Source organism: Thalia democratica, unplaced genomic scaffold (genome assembly GCF_965202585.1).
Source record: "Thalia democratica unplaced genomic scaffold, ktThaDemo2.hap1.1 HAP1_SCAFFOLD_1129, whole genome shotgun sequence".
Classification (NCBI taxonomy): Eukaryota; Metazoa; Chordata; class Thaliacea; order Salpida; family Salpidae; genus Thalia; species Thalia democratica.
This window is the reverse complement of record NW_028140041.1, coordinates 17406-35817: the sequence shown is the minus strand read 5'-3', so window position 1 is coordinate 35817 and position 18412 is coordinate 17406. Positions and strand designations below refer to the sequence as shown.

Genomic DNA, 18412 nt, shown 5'->3' with positions numbered 1-18412 from the left:
GAATGAAACACTTTTTAAACTTTCCACAAAAAAAAAATGGTTTTATAAAATTTTATTACATCTGTATGGTGATTGAAACAAAAATTAAAGTTGGTATATATGTTTGAAGTAAGAACTTTAGGCAACCTTTTATAGATTATAAAAATCTCATTTAGCTTTGATATATTATCATTTTAAACAAAATTTAGAATGGTAGTATTTTTTACTATCAACTTAAAAAAAAAAAAACTAAAGTGTCTTACTTCAAATATCATAAAAATTATTCAAAATATAGTAAACTCAGTTTAATAAAAAAAAAAACTGAAACTTTTAATTTTTTGAACAAAGTTAGTTCTTCCAATTGTTTTTTTATAAAAAGAACAAACTGTAAAAATTTGAGGAAGATTAGTCCATATTTGTAAAATATTCTTCATTAAATAATTTTACTTTGATTTCTAAGAGCTACATATAAAAATTATTAAATTGGTAATTTTTCATTACTTGTACCTCAAAAGCTAAATCTAATTTAATTAAGAGATAAAGATATACAAGAAAAGACAAACTTGTAGGGGTATAAAAACACCCCTATGACCCTAAATTACAGTTAACTTAAAAAATAAAAACTAATATATATTATTATACTATACATTTATTACTTCATAACAACAAGAAACTAACCATACCCAACGTAGTTACCAAATAGTAGTTGATTATCAAGACAAGGAAAACGATGTTCCAAGTTATAACTATGAAAATCACATTTGAAGATGCGTGGTAGGCAGACCTGACAAAGTTGGAAATGTTGAAAAAGTAGGAAAAAAACAAGACGCAAACGAACGCATTGTGGGTGTAAGGTGTGTTTGCAGTCAGCAAAATATCACTGTGGACTTGAATGATGCGCCACAGAGTTAATCTGACTAAGCAACCGATGAGCACTCCCTTTGCATTTTTTTTGCTGCCTTTTGCTGAGTTGCTCAGCAGCAAAACTGCTAGTACTGCAACTGACAAGTAAAAGGTTGCGTTTGTGAGGCATCTCCACAGGCAAGGATGTTGGTAGTCCAATATCACCAAATCAGGAGGCACCAAGTCAGTGTAACTTGTCATTGGTGTCACGTGTACCATGTATAGAAAGTCAAATAAAGTTTATACAAATTTCTAAATTTTTTAGCTGAATTAGAAAAACACAAGTGATCAAAAGCAGTTGTACAGTATTTGTTAGAAAGGGTTGTTTAAAAATATTTATTACTTGGACTGCTTTGATTAGTGGACTTAAAAAAAACTTGGTGAAAATATTTTAAGTTAAAACAGAGTTCCTCTTTTTGAGGCAAAACAATTAGCCTAATTTAGCCAGAGTTTATTATTGGAAAAAATTTATTAGTTAACTATTAAACTCCAAAAGCTTAAAGGTTGAAAGTTTATTGATAATTATAATCAATTAACAAAAAAAAACTAAAACTAAAATACTAGTATGTAAAATAAATAAAATAAATTTATACAAATTAAAAAAAGTGTTATTAAAACTTATGTCAATATTTCAATTAATTAAAAAAATATATTACATAAAAAAAAGTCAACTAATCAGAGTAAGCTAGAAATATCTAAAACTATTTTAAAAAACTAACTACTTTAGTGGTCCTGCAATAAAAACAATCATTATTACAACAATAAAAAAATAAAGGTTATTATAAAAAACATTAAAATTAGTTTTTCAAAAAAAAATCACTATAATAAAAATATAATTATCAATTAAGGTTTTTTATATATGTCACATTTATGATAATTTGCACAAAATAAGTTTTTGGTAATAAGAGTTGACTTAAGTTTTGCGAGCCAAGGTTCCTAAACTTTTGAAGTTATTTACATAGTAAAATTACCAAGCTCCAATGGTGAGATTAATTTACTGTGTTTTTTAACTAAACTTAAACTTTATGAATGTCTGCTAGGTATGTTTTAAGAAGGTTAATACTTTTTCAAGCCTAATAAGTTTTTAAAGATTTAAGTAAAACTACAAATGATGTGATATACTTATTTGATCATCAGGAATATCTATCAATACATTAAAATAGTTCTGATGTTTTTTTAACTAAAAAGAATCATAGTATCCTATAAACCAAAAAATTTTTAAAGTTAACCAAAAAATAGGATCAGTGTAGCATAAATTCTTGGAACAGCGCTCACTATTAAAATATCTGAAAAGCAACACAAAAATCCAAACTTTAAACTAAATAATTAGTTACAAAGTAGTGTTTAAAAACACATCATAAAAAAACATTAACAGTCTAAAAATTTTTAAAGAGTAGATCTGCCTATATCTTACATACAATGAAAAAAACATCGGCAAAATTCTACAGAGCAGAAGCCTATACTTTTGTATACCATAAGACAAGATCAAGTTTAAAAAAGGGTTGATCATACCAATTTGATCATCAGACCACCAGTCTTTGGTAGACTGAAACAAAACCTGCTCTGCAGACTTATGCATGTTTTTGTTGATGGTATTTATACAAGGGTACCAGATGTCTTAGTTAGTGGATAATATATTAAACTTTGCACGGCAAAAGACAATGCTGGTATCACTGATCAATACCAGCAAATGGTTACTTCAAGTTCATGTGAATGCATGATAAACCGTTTGTTGATTAAAGAATGCAATAGGACAAAACCTGTCTCAGTTTACCAAAGGCTTGTGGTCTGATGATCAAATTGGTATGATCAACCCTTTTGTTAAACACTACATACATAATTTTTATAGGTTACTTTTCTGTTAGTTTAAACAAAGGTTCAAACCATTTGTATCCACCTGTATAAATAGTACCACCTGTGTTTTTTACAAAAGCCCTGCATTGAAAAATAACATTTCTGCCTCTTTTAAACTCAATTAAAAAAAAATGCTATGCCTAATTTTAGTCAATACTAAAACATACCTTTAACTTGCTGTATGAAACTAACTTACTCTTTTTTACTAAGACTTTCTTAGATTTTATTTTTAGGGAAAGAAGATACAAAAAAATAAAAGTGTAAAAATTGCACTACCAATAAAATTTAACTCAAAAAGTTTATATCAGTATTGCTACTTTTTGAAACAAAAAAAGTCTGAATGTTATAAATTATAAAATTTGCATGTCAGGTACCAATTTCTTTTTCCTTAAAACTTTTATAAAAACAACTTCAACCACTTATCAAAGAAGTTTAAACCGTAATCTATCTTAACTTATAGATATTAAATTTAATTAAGTATAATAAGCTATACAATAATGTGCAATTATATTCATTCTAAACATGAAATTTTCCTGGTTTTACCATTGTGGGCAAACAGTGTTTGTATGATAAATTTAAAAAAATGGTTTCAAAATAGAAGATTTGAAAATAATTAACTACATTTTACAAACTATACAACCAAGTTTAAAAAGTAGAATAACATACTGTTTTATTTTAAACTTTACATAGATTACAGTTTTAAGGATGGAAAAAATTTTTAAAAATCTTATCTTTAACAGTTTTCCAGACTTTTTTTTTATTCAAATCAAGCTGAATAAGTTTTTTAGTCTGGTGTTACAATTGATAGTAACCTCAATTGGTCTAACCATATTGAAGCAGTAAAAACTAAGTTATTGAATACAATAGGTATTTTATACAAAACTAGGTACTTTTTAAATCAAAATTCTTTATATTATATCTTTAACTCACTTCTAATGAGTCATGTAATATATGGCCTATTGTGTTGGGGTAGGACTAGTAAAACTACTGAGATTGATAAACTTACAAATAGAGCATTAAGGTGCATTCATTTTAAAGATTGGAATGAAAGTGTTAACAGTATAAAACTAGAAAATACTAAATATTTAAATATGTTCAAGTATGAGTTATAAGTTTTTATGCACAAGTTTAAAAGAAATACTTTGCATTTTAACTTTAAGCTTTACTTTACAAGAGTAAATAAAATTCACAATCATTCAACAAGACTTTCAGAGACAAATTATTATATCCCTAGAGTAAATAGTCTTTATGGTTCTAAAACCTTATCCTATCTTGAATGTAAAATATGGAAGGAAATTCCGAGAAAACTAAAAGATCAGAGCTACCTTGGAGCTTTTCAATCTGGACTAAAAATTATTTTACTTAAAAATCAGTCAGATAGAATGCAAACTTAATTTTATCTATATTTTTTAACAATTGAGATAATTTTTGGTATTGGTTTATTTGTAATCTATTCTTTGGCTAACTGATTGTGGTTTGACTGGATGTGGGCAGAGATGGCTGAGTTTTTTTTTTTTTGATTTAGTGTTACTGCTTTGTTTCCATTGACTATAGGGCTAAAAATAGGTTTGCTCAGTTTTTATTTTACTTAACTAAATTCTAATATCAATTCAAATGAGTTAGATGAATAGATTTTATTTTACAGAGGTACAACATTTTATTTAACTATCTTTAATAATTTGAAATTTTTTTACTTGTTAGATTATTAATATTAATATTTAGGAAAAAAACAGCTGATGAGTTCACTTTACAAGTAATAAAAGTTTATTTGATAGCGTACTTATTAATATTTTATTGTGATTTTTTTAACTTGTTTTTACCTAGAGTTTATCAGATGTTTATTAAGCTGTTTTTATGTAAAGTTTATTAGATATTTGTTAAGTTTTCTTCAAAATATATTTGTACATTAAAAAGTATGATCTCTTCTTAAGTAGATATTTACATTGCCTTAAGTTTTTACAACATTTTTAGTTATGAGAATTAGCAATCATAATTGAGTAATAGAATATAATAAAAGTACTTTGTATATATATATTTTTTTCTAAATAAATTTAAGCACATACTAAGAAAGTTTAGATATATTTCTACAGTATATTATAATTTACAGTTTTTGTTTTATACTTGTGTTTAATCTTTTTTCTATATTTAAAGAAGAGATATATGTTTTTTTTCACTGTATTTCTACGACTTCTCCCTTTATATGCTATTATGGAACTTTTTATTGCATTTTTTGTGGTTGTTCTTGTAAAAAGTTGTTTATCTATGTGTCAGCTATGGGTCAACTTATCTTACAAGGTTTAACTTAAAGAGTTTTCATCAACACAATTAGGACTCCTAAGACATAAGGCCAAACAAAGCTTCTATCTATATGTACTAAGCAACTTGTATATATATTAAGTTTAGACCAAAAATTTATCAAAGTTATATTGCTTTTCATAATTTTTTGATAGCTTTGAATGATCTTGAGCTACTTCAGCTAAAATAGCAAGTATAGGATTTCCTTTATTTTATTTATTAGAATCTTAAAGAGGTTAAAAATTATAACATAAGAAAAAATAATGGTATTCTAAGACTTCAAATGAGAAACTGATAAAAAGGGTGTTGAAATAAATTGTAAATAAACTCAGTATATAGCTATCACTTAAAACACTTTGTTTTTTTGTATTTAATATATAACTGTTTACTATAACAATACAATAAACAGTTTCCTTGTAGGGAATGCACCAGTTTTTTAAAAGTTTTCGAATATTTGAATGATGCAAGTTTACAGTTATTTATTTTACGAGCATAAAGTTAATTTTATAGGCAAATCTAATAATTTTTCAAAAAACATAAAACTTTAATGTCAATTATTTTCCTTATCTTAAAAACTATTTAAAAATTTTTTATTTTATTTTAGAGAACGCACCTTTGTCTTTAATTTAAAAAAAAAATATTTGGTTTGGGGTTGGAATTATTTCATGGGGTTCCTCCAAAACAAAAGGTTTTTTTTTCATCATATTGTATTAAAACCAAAAATAAATATTTTTTTTTCTTTTTCTCTAGTTTGCATATTATTTAAACTCTTAAATCTTTATTTTATAATTAATGTTAATATCTTTTACGATTTGGCCCCAAATCAAAATGATGTATACTACACTATCATTTGCCTTGGCCATTTCCTAGATAAAAAATTGATAAAAGGAAAAAATTATTAATAAGAATGTGAATTACAACAAACTTAATTAAATTATTTTATTTTAATTAAATTTAATGTAATTCACATTCTTATTAATAATTTTTTCCTTTTATCAATTTTTTATCTAGGAAATGGCCAAGGCAAATGATAGTGTAATATACTATATTGAATATAAGTAACACTATATGAATATACTATATATGATGAAAAAAAAAACCTTTTGTTTTGGAGGGACCCCATGAAATAATTCCAACCCAAAACAAAATATTTTATTTTTAATTAAAGACAAAGGTGCGTTCTCTAAAACAAAATAAAATAAAGAGTTTTTAGATAGCTTTTAAGATAAGGAAAATAATTCACATTAAAGTTTTATGTTTTTTGAAAAATTATTAAATTTGCCTATAAAATTAACTTAATGCTTGTATTTATTTTCGTACTTTAAACTTTTACCTTTCTTTACGGTGTAAAATGTAATTAGCAGCTGCGTGTTTCAAGTAAGCATCAAATTTTGACTTTAAAATACATTGAAAAGGCTTAATTTTTAATAAGCTTAAAAAAATTTATAATTAATATCAATTAGTTGATTATCAATTCACAACCACTTAAAGAAATACTTTTAGAAAAGTGTAAAGGTGTTTAGAAAGTTGAATTGTTTACTGAACGACAAAAAATAAGCACTCAAAACGTTTAGTCAAAGGAGATGGTGTACGAAAAAACCTTTCGGCTATCGATTCATACACCATGTATATAGTTTATGTCTTGTCCAGAAATAAAGAAATTTTCACTAAACATTTTTGTAAAATAAATAAATCAATGAATCAATAGAGACCATAGCATATGCGTATTAGACACCAGACCTAAAAATAGTCATAAAACATGAGTATCCAGTTAATGAGGTTGTCATGTAAAATGAATCATCAGTTGCTTTTACAACATCAGTATTGAATAAACTTCTACTCATGTTAAACCTGTGCTGGACTTTAATTCAGAACATCAAGCAGAGCTGGTGGTAGCTAAATAGCTAACGCAACAATAGGTATTGATGTTAACAACAAAAAAAAATTAACCCAATCAACTGACTTATGATCAAATGAATTAAATAATATCCTGAAAAAAAGTACTGATAGGTTTATACTTTCTGCAACCTCTTATACCAAAACTCAAATTGCTAAATGCCCTAAAAAGTTTGAACATTAGTTAATATGTTTTTTTTTTGGGGAAGTTAACCTGTAAACATCATTTTTTTATAACTAAGTTTTTATTGATAAAAAAATTTGTTAGTTTTATAATTTGTATAATACCTTAACTTATCTCAGATTTAAATATTCTCATTTCCTTTTACTAGATGTTTTCTTAGAATTTTAATTGAATCATATAAAGCAGGGCTTCCTAACCAGGGTTGCTCGCATTCCAGTAATTGCGAGAAAGCTTTTAAATTTTTTGATTAATTCGGGGACTGTAAGCCTAAAGTCATTTTACTAAATACAACCTATTTATCGATTTTTATAGCTAAGAAGCAATTCAAATCATAAAAAAAAATTGATGTTTATGTCAATTCGAATTGCATAAAAGCTGTCAAACTTTATAATTATTTAGTTGTTGTATTGATTTTAACTGTTTCTTTACAAAAAACACTACTGATATTACCTGAATCTAAGGTTTATTACAGTTATTAAAGACCAAAGTTTTTTTCACAAGTTTTAGACTAATGTGATTATATAGTTTTTAATTGAAAATACTACTTTAGCTAAAGACAGCAAAGTTGATTATTTTTAAACCTAATTCATATTAAAATGTATAAAAAGTTTATGTTTCAAGTTTAAGACTAAAATTTATTTACGTTTTTTACACAATATTTATTTAAACAATTCTTAATTACTAACAAAGCTCTAATGTCCTACATTTTATTAATGGATTTTTTTTTTACAATTTTCAAATATTAATTTGAAAAATAATCAAATCAAACAAACTAGTTGTAGTTTACAAAAACTTTAAACTTTATTTGTCAGTACTTTTTTCATCTTAATACAGTTAAAAATTGTTTTATCTGTATACAAAAACAACTGTAACGATTTTTAAAATTAAGTTAACATCTAAGTACAATATAACAAAGGGTTTATTAAATTGTTGGGAATGCACAAAAACAAAAAAAAAGCTATAAATTATAAAATATTAATTTATTTTTATTTACATTTGTGGTATACAATATAAATTTAACAATGTTTAACTTTTACTTTAAACCATAAATACGTTTAATTTATATAACTAACTGCCTAAAACTATCAACTAATAAAAAAGTTGAAACTTAACTAGTGATTTAAATTATGATTTTACAATAAAGTATATCATAACATGTAGTTTATAATTTGCAGTTTTATTGATAAATAAAACTTAGTATGAAATTTCACTACTTTTTTTTTGGTTAAGCTAACACTACTGTATAAAACTTAAAAGCGTTGCAATTCATTACATTTGTAATTAATAAAAGTTTCAAGCCAGTAATAACGGAAATTTAAACAAAGCAACTAATAGCCTGTGATACTGACATACTCAAAAACTTTACTATTTACTAGTGTATATAAACTCTACAGCCTGGAAACAATATTGATTGAGGAAGAACGACCTAAGTTAAATACGCAAGTTGCATTAAATGGAAAAACAAGTTTATTAACAATTTATTGACAAACATATCTTTACTTTTGTTTTACTTGCTAAACTCTAAAGTTTGTATTTGTTTGGATTTATCCATACGTCATAGTTTAGACTTTTTTTAACTGTTTACTAACCAACCAAGGCATTTTCAAATTCATTTTAGTTAAACCACTTGAAAACGAAACTAGTATAGTTTTGAAAAGCTTTGTGAAACAAAATATATAACAAAATGAGTAATGTGTTTATAATAAGTTGCAAATGGTATATAAATACGTTTAAAAACCTTTCTATAATAGTAAATATTTGCTGTAAGACATTGCGTAAAAAAAAACAGTTTTGATTTTGTAAACCACCTTAAAATTGTTATTCTCAGACTATGAAAAAATTAGCCAAACACCTTTAAAATACTAAAAAACATAAACTCTGGATTATTACATTGATTATTGTGGAGTTGTGTAGCATGTGGTTCATTGCAGTGTATTTGTATTATACTAAGTGAATTATCCTGTGAAATTAAACACCCTGTAAACTGTAAAGTGAAATATTATGTAAAGTAAATTATCCTGTGAATTAAAGTAGTATAAAAATTAAAAACTTTGTGAAGCAGAGGCGTGTTCAGACTAGTTTTCGAAATACTGTGCGACCCCTAAAAAAGGGATGAAAAAGAAAAAATACGTAAATTTTAATTATTCAACGAAAACGTTTTTAATGATGTATTTTTACTTATTTTTGTAGATTCGCTTGTGCTTTCTTCCGAAAATGTTAAGTTTTGAATAAGATATTATCTAAAAAATGCTTTAACAACCAAACGCCATCACAACCTGCAAACATTTGATTAAATCGTAAAAAGTTTTACTTTTGTGTTGTGCTATTCTTACAAACAGCTGATACTTATTTTAAATTTAAACTTTTTTATGATGTCAAAGGTGACTTTTAAAAAATTTTTGCTTTAAATTTGAATAAAATACTGCAGTTTTACTTCTAATCATATAGTAATTAAAGTTGTACTACATTTTTTTTACTTTTAGAAAACAATTTTATTTACAACAAACATGTTTATTTTTCAATACGTAATAATCAAAATTACGTAATAATCAAATTAATTAATAAAATTACGTAGTAATTAAAAATTGAGTTATGTTAAAGCATGTTCTCGCACATCTTTTAGCATGAAACTTTCTTTTAAAATTTTTTAAAACAGTTTTTCCGCCTTTGACACAGTTTACAAAAACCGATAATTGTGTGATTAAAATATTTATTATTAATAAACGATATATTATTTTTGTAACTTTTTGATGAAAAATTAATTAAGTCTAAGAACTAACTTATGGTTTGTTGTGTAACTTTTAGCTACATAAAATATAATGATTTTTAAAATGTAAAACTACAAGCTTTGTAAAAAGTTTTGTTTCGTTAATGAAAACCGAGCTTTGAAAAACAAATATTAGAAACAATAAGTTTTCCTGGACATGACATTAAACTGTATCCTCGGTGTATGACTCGATAACCGGAAAGTTTTTTCGTACTCCAAGTCATTAGAAAAACTTTATTGAGCACTTTTTTATCGTTCTATGAACAATAAAGCATTAGAAATAAACCTACATTATTAAATTCAAACGCTTCGGAAATCAAATTCATATTCCTCTTTCATTTATTTTATAAATAGATAGCAGCAAAAAAGGCGGGAAAATAATTTGAAATGGCTAAGCGTCATTAATAAACGGACTAAAAGAAAATTAAATTCAACAGCCAATGACAACTAGTTTATAATACTTGACTTTTTTTGAAGAAAATACCAACTTTTGTCGTGATGTATGAATGGTGTATAAAGTATCATTACTTATTTTTTAAAATGTGACTAAAGTTATGTAGTGTTTTTTACAAACTCAACTTACCAGGTGAAAAACAAATTATAGTTTACAATCCAAGTTAAAAAATACTAAAAATTTGCGTTTTAAGAGTATAGTAAAAAACGAAATAAACAAAGTTTTTAACAAAAGTTTAAATCAACTGTTTTTATTTTATTCTAATAAATATAAAGACACTACTGCTTGAAATGAACAGTATTAAAGTTAGTTTATTTTAAGTAGGTAAGTAAACTCAACAACTTTTTTTGAAAGTATTTTTTAAATTAATTTTCATTAGTTGTCTTCCATTAATGCTGCAAATTTTTATTTTCATTTTTATTTTTAATATGAATATAAAAGCACTAAATGAAGATAGCTGCAAAAGCTAAATGTTATTGTGCAAACGTTTATGTTTATAAATGTTTTTCAATGAACGTTCTTTTAAATGTCTATTAATTGTTTGTTTATTACATAAAAATGTCTTTATAGGTTTGACAGAAAAAAAAACTAAGCCTGTTAACAACTGTTAAAGAAACTGTAGGTCGCTTGTAAAACTTTTAAATTTTAGCAGTTTTAACCTAAAATATCTTAAGTTTTAACGCTATATTTCAAATTTATCTACGAATTTTATGACTTTATGATACTTATGCTTTATATTAGTTTAAAAAGTTAAAATATTATTTTATAAAGTTTTTAACAGATTAAGGCTTACGTATGTTTGGTTTAACCTGCTACATTCACAACATGTAAAAAATAATCAGAAATCAAACCTATCAAAATTTCTATTTTATGTAATGAATAGTTTTTCAAAAGAAAAGCAATAGGGTTTTTGTTCTAAATATATACTTAAGCCTAAGTTTAAACATTCCTGTAACTCCAGTTAGTGCAAACACTACTTTTACAAGTAAATTGGTGAAACTTGCAATTTAAAGTTTCTGTTTAAATTATAAAATCTATTTCTTATGAAATCAACTAAAAAGTACAAAAATGTTCTTAGGCACTGTGACGGGTTAAAACTGCGCTGTTTTATTTAAAAGATAAATTCAATGACACCACAACACACAAACTTGAATATACGTTCATCATATTTCATAGGACAAAGCAGTTTATGCTTGTGCGTTTGTTGCGTGAACTTGCAACAATGTTGAACTCACAACTCACGTAGGGTTGCGTGAACTCACAACTTCGATGAACTTGCAGTTTAATTTTCAGAAAACTTTGCGGCAATAACAGAAGGTTTTTTCGCACATTTTTAATTTATTACCAATTAAAAAGCGACAAAATACGTGTTTTTGATTTAAGTTTTTAGGCTTTTAAGTAATACGTTTTTTGAGTTAAAAATAGGTGTATAATAAAAGTATGAAAAATGTGAATTTTAAAATAGGTACAATTTTAATACTTCGTTAAGTTTTGATGGCTTTATTGTTATTATGTTAAAAGTTTTAACTTTTTTATTATTGCCTACAAGTCAAGCAGTCAAACTAGAATCCACGTAGTCTTTAAAATTTAGTAAGTTTTGAAAGTTTTTATTTTAAAAACTTCAAAAATTTTATACTTTGGTTAATACAAATTGTTTTTTGTTGCATTAAAAGTTATAGATACGTTTTTATTATTTAAAGCAAATTTAAGGGCGTTAGTTAATACGTCAGTAATTACTAAAATTACTGTTAATTTTAAGCAAAAAAAAAAAAAAAAACAATTAAAACTATTTTGTTTTTTTTAAATTCGTAGTTCTGTATTAATCTGTAGAATAAATATGTGCAAATTTTTTTACACTGGCAAATACATTGTTTATCGTTGTTTGGTATTCTAAAAGTTGATTTAAACTTAAGCTGCTCCTTAAAAATAAGTTAATTAGTTTTTTATTGAAAATGATGTATGTACTACTTTGCAGACATTTTTCATATTTTGTTAAGTTTTGATGGCTTTATGATTTTTATGGTGAAAGGCTTTACTTTTTAACATTGTTTACAAGTAATGCAGTCAAACTAGTATGAACGTAGCTTTATATGAACCCAAAAAAAACTTCTAAAACCATATAAACTTGTGATGCTGTAGGTATTTTTTACTTTTGAGATTATTCCTTGATTTTTTAATCTAACTTTAAATATATTTTAGTATCAACCATTTAAAACGAGTTTTAGTGTGTTCATAAAAGCTGCGTAGTTAAGTGTGTTTAATAATACAATAAAACTTGTAAGTGTTTAACGAAAATATTGCTTCTTAGGATAGATGTCAGTATGTTATTGGTCTTGTTTTTCTCACAGCTCGACAGTAATAAACTAAATATTTATCATGGTCAAGGCTTTTATCAAGTAAACATTATCGAGCTTTGTTTGGACAGAAAATAAAGTAGGTTGTAGGCAGTATGCTAGTTTTCTTTAAACTAAGTCACATTTTTTTTAGTTAGTTTAAATTCAAGGCTAGAAGATTTTAAAATAGTAGTAGTTTTTTTTAAGTGCTTCTTAGTTGTTAAGTGCATAAAAATTGAAACATTTTTCAACTTTTTACAATTTATATTAATTTTTAAATCAAATAAAAAACTAATTGTAAAATACAGTTCGTTTGTTTTTGATCAAAAAAATATATACTTCGTTGATTTTGATCCAAAAGTTATGTCTAAACATGAGAAATATGTTTTCTGTTATGTTTATAAAAACTAACTAATCTCTAGTGGTTGTGGACAATCGAAATTTAACAACTGATCAATTTACTTTAGATAAGAAGCAAAAAGGCAAGGACATACTTAAGATAAAATAACAAAAGATAAGTTGAAACTGGCAAAATATAAAAAACCGATCTTTCTTTTTCTTTAAAAAAATAACTTTCAAAAAATACTTACCGAAACTTTAAATATACGGCACGGAAGGAAGTTAATTTTAAAACCAAAGATCCTGAAACTCTTATAATTCTTACTAAGTTTTTAACTTGTATATTTAAAAAAATATTCTATTATGACTCATTAACTTTCCTATTGTGCAAAATTTATAAAACTATATCAGTAAAAAGTTTTGAATTTAATCTAGTGAAAAATTTGCAACTGTATGTGTAGTAATATCTAAATACAAGGGAACGTGTCAGAAAAGCACGGGTGACACTTTAGCACGTGTGACAATTTAGCACGGTGTGACACTTTAGCACGGAGTGAAACTTTAGCACAGAGAGTCAACTTAGCACAGCGTCACTTTAGCACGGAGTGTCATTTTAGCACAGAATTATTTTGCACTTTTGTTTCTTTGCTAAAATCACATTAGGTAGTGTATTGTTTAAAAATCTAAAAACGAACTATGCAACATGTAAACTAAAATTTAAGTACATAGCTTTAAATGAGTACAAGTTTTAACTATACTTAAAACTAAGATAAAAGTAAATTAAAAACTTTATTAACTTGTTTTACTTTTTGATTTTTGATGAAAATATTTTGATACCTTTACTTTAAAGTTTTCGACATAAAACTATTTTAATAAAGCTAGTAATAAGTATAAGCTCTAAGATTATTAAAACTTTTTAAATGCTTTAAACTAATTCTAATAAGACTAAACTTTAAGCGTAAGTTTTAAATAAAAAGTAAGAAATATAAAGATCTAAAACTTTCTTATTTCAATTTTAAGCCCATAGTAAAAACTTTATTTATAAACTTTTTTAGGGCGATATTTTTAAAAGTGTTAGAACTAATTTTTATAGTTGTTTGTTTGTTAAGTTAAACTATTTTATATAATTAAATATTATTTAAATAAACATTTCAATAGATTTAAAACTTTTACGTGCAAAAATGTCACTCCGTGCAAAAGTGACGCCGTGCTAAAGTGACACTCCGTGTTAAAGTGTTATTCTGTGCTAAAGTGACGCCGTGCTTAAGTGTCACTCCGTGCTAAAGTGACGTCGTGCTAAAGTGACACTCCGTTCTAAAGTGACGCCGTACTAAAGTGTCACTCCGTGCTAAAGTTCACCCCGTGCTAAAGTGACGCTGTGCTTTTCTGACACCTACCGAAATACAATGCTTATTTACTTATCTGAACTTCACTTATCCGGACGCTCATTTATCCGGACAGTTCAGTCGAGATAAAATTTCTAATAAAATTTAAAATTAAACACAAAAATTTTGTGTGATACAAATATTTAAGGTTGATGCAGTAAAAAAAATTAAAGAATGTTTTCAAATTCTGCAATTTAGTTTATTATTATGACGTAATTATACTTGTAAAGCTTACATTTAAACCTTTGTTTCAAAACTATAGATAAGTTAACATATTTTCATTATGATTGTAATTTTTTGTTTTTAAAACATAATTTAATTTATTTTGTCTCTTAAACAAAAATTATTCTTTTTTTTAATTTTGGAGTTAGTGCAGCTGGAACTAAAAATGGTTAATTTTACTTGCTTTAGTGCTTGACCCCCTTAAAAACGTATTTCGTTGCAGAGGGTTAGTAAGTCTAATGTTTCTCTACCTCAAAAATAAATTCAATAAATTGACCTAAAGTATTGCTTTATTATTAATAATTTTATTACCTTTTACTCATAATTACTATCTGTCTTCACTACAAAGATTTTATTATTTTGTTATGAATTGCATAAAATACAGCAGTTATATTATTTCACAAAAAAACCTTTTTGTACTTATCTGGAAAATTTATTTCCGGACATGTTTACAAAAAATATTGCCTAACATGTCTGGATAAGTGAATAAGAACTGTATTGATTTAGAATTTAATAACATTTTGATAAAGTTTTTAAAATAGCGCTCAAAATAAATTCTAAAATGATATGCATTTTTGTTTAAAATTATTCACAATACAGAAAAGTACTAGTTATAAAAAACACATAAACAAACTATTTAATATCTACAGTTTAAGCTCTTATCTAAAAAACACTAAACGCAAGTACAAAAGGACTGATTGGAAAAGATGCAGTTTCAGCAGGGATGCACGCTGGTGATGGCCGTCGTGGAGCAGATTCTGTACAGCGGGATCATCAACGGGTGGACCGCGCTGGTCCCCGTCCTTCACGACCAAGGCTACTTCTCCTGCGACCACGCCGCCTCCGACGAGCCCTGCCACCGCCAAACGGAAGCTTCAACCTCGTCTTCACCCTGTCGACGGCCGTCGCTCAGCTGGCGCTTCGTCCTGAACGGCTGGGCGCTGGACAACCGCGGCACGTGGGCCCTGAGGACCGCGACCTCCTCCTCGAGAGCTTCGGCTTCCTCCCTCCTCAGCCTTTCCTCCCCCTCGTCCTCGTGGATCCTGTTCGTGGCCTTCCCGCTCATCGTCACCGGCGGCTACGGCCTGTGCACGGCCAACCTCAAGACCTGCAACCTCTTCCCCCGCCAACAAGTCCGCCGTCATCGCATGCCTGTGCGGCTGCATCAGACCTCCGCCCTCACCTTCCTGGCCGTTAACAAAATTTATTTCACTTTAGGGGCTTCTTTTCACGCGATGATGTTCAGCTTCGCAATGCTGGGCGTCGTTTTTCACGTTTACACTTTTGCGCTGACGCCCAGGTTCCAAGCGCCGAAAGACGTCACTGCGGACTTCAAGTACGGGTATCAAGAGTTGCCTTGCTACGCAGCGGATCTAAAAAGTACTCTTGAAAACTAAAGAAGACGAAGAAGCGTTGCTGAGTAAAACTGAAAAACGGCAGGAAATAAGCATCTGGACGAGCCTCAAGAAGCCGTACTTTTGGAGCAACGCCTTCCACAACTGCTTCCTGAACTTTTTACTGAACTACTTCCTGGAGTTTCAACCCTGGATAGCGACGAAAGTGGAAGGGGACCGCGTGGAAAAGCTCGTCACCTTCATGAACACGACGGTGGCGATGGGAGCTGTGCTCGCCCCTTTGGCCGGAGGCCTGCTGGACTTCAACAGGAACAGGTTGGCGAAGAAAAACTCAAAGACGGCTGCCACCATGATGTCTTCGGCCGTCAACTTTCTCGTCTGCGACTTCTCCATGGTCGCGATGTTCTCGCTGAGCCTGGTGGACAGCGGCGACGCACAGTTCCTGACCATCTCCTTCAAGGTGCTCGCCAGGGCCTTCCTGTACTCGACCACGGCCAGCTTCATCAGCCACTGCTTCCCGGAAAGCCACTTCGGCACGCTGTACTCTTTGAACAGCTTCCTTTCGGGGGTTACCCTCTTCGCGCAGTACCCCTTGACCCTGCTCGCCACCCGGGTGCCCGGTTCTTCGTTCGAGGCGGTGTTCGCCGCCTGCCTGGCGCTCAGCTCGTTCTGCTTGCTCCATCCGGTGGCGCTGTTTTCGAAGGCGGGAAAGCACGGCGAGTATGAGCGGACTGCAGCGGGCGGACTGTTTGTAGGCTGAACTGTTGCAGACTTGAACAAATAAAATGTTTTTGAACTTTGGTAGCTTTGAAATAAGCTTGTTGTCGTAACTAAACACTGATTTTTTTTTGGTGTAATCAAAATAAGCGTTTACTGCTGTTTAGTTTTTCATCGTATTGCAATTTCAATTTGAGGAATTTTACATAAAATCGCAGTTAGTGTTAGTCGGGCTTAATATATGCATGTTGTTTAAAGGAATTTTTTATTTATAGTTTTTTTTTGCGCAGTTTTTAAAACTTTTAATAAACTGATACTTTTAATCCACAAAAAAACTTTTTTGATTTTTTAAAGCTTTTTATACTTTTGAAGTACAATACTGAAACAGATAACTTAAATATCAATTTGTTATCGCTACAGAAAAAACTTGTTGTTCACTTTTGTAGAAGCAACTTTATTTGGTCTAATCAAAATAAAACTGTTTTTTTTTTTTTAGTGTGTTATAGTTTAAATTGTGGTAACTTTTTAAAGTGGTGTTTGTGTTAGTTGTGCTTGATAAGTCACACACGAGTTTTTACTCGGACATCAGCTTGTTGTGAAAAACATGAAAACTTGCTGTTGGCTTTTGAACTTTGGTAGCTTCAAAATAAGCTCGTTGTCGTAAATAAACACCTGATATTTTTTTTGGTGTAATCAAAATAAGCGTGTAGTGCTGTTTTACTTTTCAACTTTGCTTAAAACCGCTGTTTAAAAGCGCTTTATAACCACATACATACATTTGTGGATACTTTTTGATTAAAATTTGTCAAAGCTATCTATGCTTCTATGTATCTATCACACAAGGATAAAAAATTAAATCTAATAGCTCGTAAGAAAATCTATAAGCATGTGGTTTACGACTCGATAACCGAAAGAATCTTTTGTACACCAGGTCCTTAGACCAAACTTTTTGAGCGCTTTTTTTATTGTTCAATAAACAATATATGCAACTTTTTTTGCAGAGATAAATACTTTTTAATAAATATAAAGTAAGTATATATACTCGTATATGTGAACTTGTTTCGATAAAAAATTATATATATTTTTTTTTCACAAGTGTATTAAAATTCTTATCTTATTTTCTTTGAACCAAAAACAAATATTTTTTTTTTTAGATAAAGACTGTCTACTTTATACCACGAGAAACTGAAACAAATGGTGTTGAAACCACCGTGCTGTCGTGACGGACAAAACAAAATTTTGTTGACTTTAGTAAACTCAATTTTTTTTTGGTAAAATTCAAATAAAACTGTTTTGCCGTTTTGTTATTCAGTGCATTGCAATTCTAAACTGTGACTGTTTTTCATGAAGTCCAACTGCATGTGTCGGCTATGGTGATTTCGTTCATGTTGTTTTGTGAAATTTGGGATGCAACATGCTTTTGCGCGAGTGTTTAAACTTTAAAAGTATTAATGATTTTGTTTAACAAAAAGTTTGAAAAATGATAATAAAGCGAGTCGACCTCTATCTATCAGTAGTTTGGTAAAAGTTAATTTTAAACAAAAATTTGAAAATTTAAATATCTTGAGAACAGTAGTTTTTATTAAGCTTTTGCTTAACTGTTGCAAGCAAAACCAAATAACAACGAATACATAAACTGTAACATTTCACATAAACAATTTTTTATTTTTTCTTTAAAAACTTTTCTTGGTTGAATCACAATTTGAAAAAACTGTAACATCTTACATAA

General features: G+C 28.2%; 1 protein-coding gene across 1 annotated transcript; it reads left to right on the top strand.

Annotated features, from left to right (window-relative positions):
• The first annotated feature begins 15318 nt into the window (after positions 1-15318).
• Positions 15319-16008, top strand: LOC145847835 (equilibrative nucleobase transporter 1-like). Its single transcript, XM_082953738.1, has one exon. It carries the CDS (start codon positions 15319-15321, stop codon positions 16006-16008), a length of 690 nt encoding a protein of 229 aa, XP_082809864.1.
• Positions 16009-18412: the final 2404 nt, after the last annotated feature.

What these genes read in the sequence shown, in the direction of transcription:
- LOC145847835 (XM_082953738.1), top strand. Translation starts at nt 15,319, where the DNA reads ATGCAGTTTCAGCAGGGATGCACGCTGGTGATGGCCGTCGTGGAGCAG.